The sequence below is a fragment of the Gekko japonicus genome, unplaced genomic scaffold, assembly GCF_001447785.1.
Source record: "Gekko japonicus isolate JY-2015 unplaced genomic scaffold, Gekko_japonicus_V1.1 scaffold3333, whole genome shotgun sequence".
NCBI lineage: Eukaryota > Metazoa > Chordata > Lepidosauria > Squamata > Gekkonidae > Gekko > Gekko japonicus.
The window spans coordinates 47,050-51,858 of record NW_015168144.1 but is presented as its reverse complement, the minus strand read 5'-3'; the positions used below and the strand labels follow the sequence as shown (position 1 = coordinate 51,858).

Here is a 4,809-nt window from a genome sequence, read left to right as displayed (position 1 = left end):
CTAAACGTGAGTGGGACGGGCTTCCTCGGAAGGAGGTGGTGGGCTCTCCTTCTTGGGAGGTTTTGAAGCAGAGGCTAGGTGGGCCCTCTGACAGCAATGCGGATTCTGTGAACTTGGGCAGATCACGAGAAGGGAGGGCAGAAAGGGTTGTCTCGGGGCGTAGTTCTCGTGGCCCTTTCTGACACGCCCAGGGAAATGCCGATCGCCACTCTGGGGTCAGGAAGCAGTTTTTCTCCAGGCCAGTTTGGCCGGGGATCCTGGAGGCTTTTTTGGTCATCTTCTGGGCATGGAGCAGGGGTCACTCTGGGTGTGGAGGGGGAGGTATTTGTGAATTCCCTGCCTTTTGCAGGAGGTTGGACTAGATGACCCTGGAGGTCCCTTCCAAATCTATGATTCTGTGATCCATGACCTCAGAGATGGGGCTCGGTGGCAGAAGAAGAACCCTGCTCCGAGTGGCTGCTGGGGGGTGGGGTTGGGGGGCACCACAACTCACCATGAAAGCCCTCTTCTCTTGGGCTGTCTGAAAGCGGCCGTGGCCGAACTTGGAGGTTGTGTCGATGAATTTCAGCTCAATCGGTTCCAGGGCTTTCCGGCTGGTGTGGACCAAGAGCGACTGGAGGGAGGAAAGAGGCCGGTCAGAGGAAGAAAAGACGGTGAGGCGCAACCAGTGTTCCCTCTAAGCTGCGTTAGTGTGAGCCGGCTCACTGTTTTTCAGCCTCCAGCTCACGCATTTTGGTCTCGGCTCAGGAAGGGATGGCTCCAGAGCAAACGAATTTATGCAGCAGCCAAATCGCTCGCTCACAACTTTAACGCCGGTAACTCACAAAGTAGAATTTTTGCTCACAAGACTCCACAGCTTAGAGGGAGTATTGGCCGCAACATATTATGACTCAGCACTTAGGAAGACCACGGGGTTTGGAAACACCATTTTCTCCAGGAGACGTGGAACAAATGTTCTACTTAAATAAATAATAATCGAATAAGCCATCTATGTAGTCCAGAATATAATAAATAAATATGCCAGAATTGGAGACTGATGGGCAGACGTATCCTTAATTGTGGAATGCTGAGAGTAATGAACTGAGGCCCTGCCATTACGCTCCATCCGTCTCCTCTCTAGAGTCGAGTCAGAGACCGACTAGAGTTTCAGGGCAGAAGCTTTTGAGGCCCAAAGCTCCCTTTGTCAGACCAACAACAAATCTATGTTTATTTCTGGGACGCAGTTATATCCTGTCCCGCCCCCCCGATTTACAGGACTCAACATGGATTAAGAATTTAAAATCATAATCTGTAATCCAAGTTCAATAATACCCAAATGGATGTTGACAGCTGTTATCTCGCTGGAGTCTCGCGGCGGAGACTCGTCAGCTGGCCTGCCGGGACCTTGTGGCAAAGGCCTCTCTGATTCTTAGCCTCTCTGCTGCCCCCCAGCATGGAAGCCTCCCCAGCCTCCCCTCTCACCTTGCGCAGGGTCAGCACCCGCTTCTTGGTGCCCACGACGCAGCCCTTCAGCATCAAGAAATCGTTCTTGACTTCTCCGTAATGAGGGAATCCGCCCTGTGGGGAAGGAAGGCGAACTTTTATTGCACATTGTTCGTTTTTAGGATAACATGTTTTAGGCAAAAAAATAAAGATGGGGAAAGGGAGTAGAGAACGTTAAAAGGGACACAGAAGGATCAAAGGAGATGTCACGTTAGGAGACTCTGATGTCAACAGCAGCCACAGAGGTGGATGGGGAAGGGGGTTCATATCGGAGGGGTTTAAGCCTCATAAGAACGTAAGAGAAGCCACGTTGGGTCAGGCCAATGGCCCATCCAGGCCAACACTCTGTGTCACACAGGGGCCAAAACCCAGGGGGCCATCAGGAGGTCCACCAGCGGGGCCAGAATTCCAGAAGCCTTCCCACTGTGAGCCCCCCCAAGCGCCAAGAATACAGAGCCTCACTGCCCCAGATGTAAGAACATAAGAGAAGTCATGTTGGATCAGGCCAATGGTCCCTCCAGTCCAACACTCTGTGTCACACAGTGGCCAAAACCCAGGGGCCCTCGGGAGGTCCACCAGCAGGGTCAGAACGCCACATGCCCTCCCACTGTTGCCCCCAAGGCACCGAAAACACTGCCCCAGACAGAATGTTCCATCTACACCTGGGGCTAAGAGCCAACAATGGACCTGTGCTCCAGATGTTGATCCAACCCCCTCTTGAAGCTGTCCATGCTTGTAGCCACCACCACGTCCTGCGGCACTTCCCCCAATGCCGTTTTCCTCACCTCATTTACTTCCTCCTCCCCAAATAAGGCCAACACCAGCAAGGGCACAGCAAGGGAGATCAGGAAACCGGTCCATGGGGCAGAAAGGGTTAACCTTCCCTCTCCCCTCAACGGCCTCAGTCTGAATTCAGGGGCTGCTGTCTACAGAGCTCCGGCGGCAACTGGCCCACACTGCAGGGGACTTTAACACACCATCTCAAAGAGGGCAACGTCCCCCCTCTAGTGGGGGGTTTTGTGCTCACAAGCTTGGGTCATCGGCTCTGCGCCAGTCCCACACCCCTGATCCCTTTTGCAGCCTTGAAGAGCGGCCCAAACAAAACAACACCAACACCGCCTGGTGATCCCAGGCCCCCCTGGAGGTAAAGCTCACTGCGACCAGGGCCAGATCCTTCTCAGTGGCGGCCCCTACCTGGTGGAACGAGCTCCCGGAGGAGATCAGGGCCCTGCGGGACCTTATGCAGTTCCGCAGGGCCTGCAAGACGGAGCTCTTCCGCCAGGCTTTCGCATAGGGGCCGCCGCTCCTACCCCCACCAACAGTGGCAATACCATCGGGATTAGGAATTGCCCTTGGAAGTTCCGCCATAAATTGCCTGGCACTGACAATGTGGGATTGGCTTGAACTAACTACTGGACAGTGTCACCCCAATGGGGAGGATTTGAAGATGCCATCCAAACCACTCAAGACCATCTTAAGAACATAAGAACATAAGAACATAAGAGATGCCAATGTTGGATCAGGCCAAGGCCCATCCAGTCCAACACTCTGTATCACACAGTGGCCAGAAATACCAGGTGCCCTCAGGAGGTCCACCAGTGGGCAGTGTTCCCTCTAAGTTGAGTTAGTGTGAGCTAGCTCACAGTTTTTTAGCCTCCAGCTCACACATTTTTATCTTAGCTCAGGAAGGATGACTCCAGAGCAAACTAATTGATGCAGTAGCTAAATTGCTTGCTCAGAACTTTAATGCCCATAGCTCACAAAGTGGAATTTTTGCTCACAGGACTCCACAGCTTAGAGGGAGCGTTGCATCCCCACCATCACCATCCGATTGAGGTTTGGGGCCCGCTGCCCCAGAGCTCAGTGGAGCGGGACCCGGGGGCTGTCTGTCCAGGCACAGAAGCGAATGGGAGGGTGTTACACCAGCCCCTGATTTTTTTCTGTTTTATTAAACTTGTATCCCGCCCTCCCTGCAGGCAGGCCCTGGGCGGGTTCCATCAGTGTTAAAACAGTATACAATAACAGTTTGTTATTGTATACTAACACTAACTCAGCTTAGAGGGAACACCGGTTGGGGAGGTGTTACGGCCTCTGACTGAAGTTGTTAACGTGCCAGTTTAGTAATCGCTTCTGAATTCTGCGTGCCAACGTCGCTGTCTGTACCTTCCAGCCTTTGGGCCCTAACTGGTGGCATTGTTTTCCTGCTGCATACATGTATTTTTATCTCTGCCGGCTATTTCAGGCACCTGACAGAGTGAGGCTTAAGTGCCACCATAGAGCTGTTAGCCTTCAAGGGGTCCCAGTTGCCAACTTCCAGGTGGCAGCTGGAGAACTCCCGCTATTACAATTGATCTCCAGGCAGCAGAGTTCGGTTCACCAGAAGGAAATGGCCACTTCGGACTCTATGGCATTTCTACCCCATTGAAGTCCCTCACCAAATTCCATGCCAGGGTCACCATAAACTGGAAGCTAAGCAAGGTCAGTACTTGGACGGGAGACCACCAAGGAAGGCTCTGCAGAGGAAGGCAAGGGCAAACCACCTCTCCTTCTCCCTTGACTTGAAAGCCCCTTTCTGGGGTCACCATAAGTCTTGGATGGGAGACCACCAAGAAAGGCTCTGCAGGGGAAGGCGATGGCAAACCACCTCTGCTTCTCCCTTGCCACAAAAGCCCCATGCCAGGGTCACCGTGAGTTGGAAGCTAAGCAAGGGCAAACCACCTCTGCTTCTCACTCTCCCCAAAAGCCCCTGGGTCTAGGGTAACCATCAGTCTTGGATTTGAAACCACCAAGGAAGAGTCTGCAGAGGAAGGCAATGGCAAGCCACCTCTGCTTCTCACTTCTCCTGAAAGTCCCTGGCTGGGGTTGTCCTGGGTGGGAGACCACCAAGGAAGGCCCTGCAGATGGCAGCAATGGCTAAACCACCTCTGCGTCTCACTCGCCTCGAAAGCCCGACTAGGGTCGCTGTAAATTCGTCGTGATTTGACAACACGCGCAGAGACACGCGAGAGTCTGCTCTGTTCCGTCTCTTACCAATGGAGTGATGGCTTTCTCTGTCGTGTCGTAATTGGTGGAGCCGTTATTCTTCACCACTTTGCCGTCTTCCACGCGGATCCCACGGCCGATGCGGTAAATCTAGGAGACAAAGATGAGACGCCGCTGGGTGTTTATACCCCGGTGGGTCGCCGTGTCGGTCCGAAGCAGCAGAACGAAGTTTGAGTCCGGCGGCACCTTTAAGACCAACAAAGTTTAATCCCGGGTACAAGCTTTTGTGTGCAGGCACCAGAAAGTTTATACCTGGAATTAAACTTTGTTGGTCTTAAAGGTGCC

At 53.2% G+C, this 4,809-nt stretch overlaps 1 protein-coding gene across 1 annotated transcript in view; it reads right to left on the bottom strand.

Annotated features, from left to right (window-relative positions):
• Window positions 1–4,809, bottom strand: part of RPL3L (ribosomal protein L3 like) — a 14,721-nt gene continuing 9,912 nt past the window's right edge. Inside the window, exons 7-10 of the mRNA XM_015414941.1 lie at window positions 4,513–4,614; window positions 1,462–1,557; window positions 494–613; window positions 1–51 (exon numbers count right to left, since the gene is read on the bottom strand). Coding sequence (XP_015270427.1) covers window positions 1–51; window positions 494–613; window positions 1,462–1,557; window positions 4,513–4,614 — 369 coding nt within the window. The remainder of the gene's footprint in view (window positions 52–493; window positions 614–1,461; window positions 1,558–4,512; window positions 4,615–4,809) is intronic.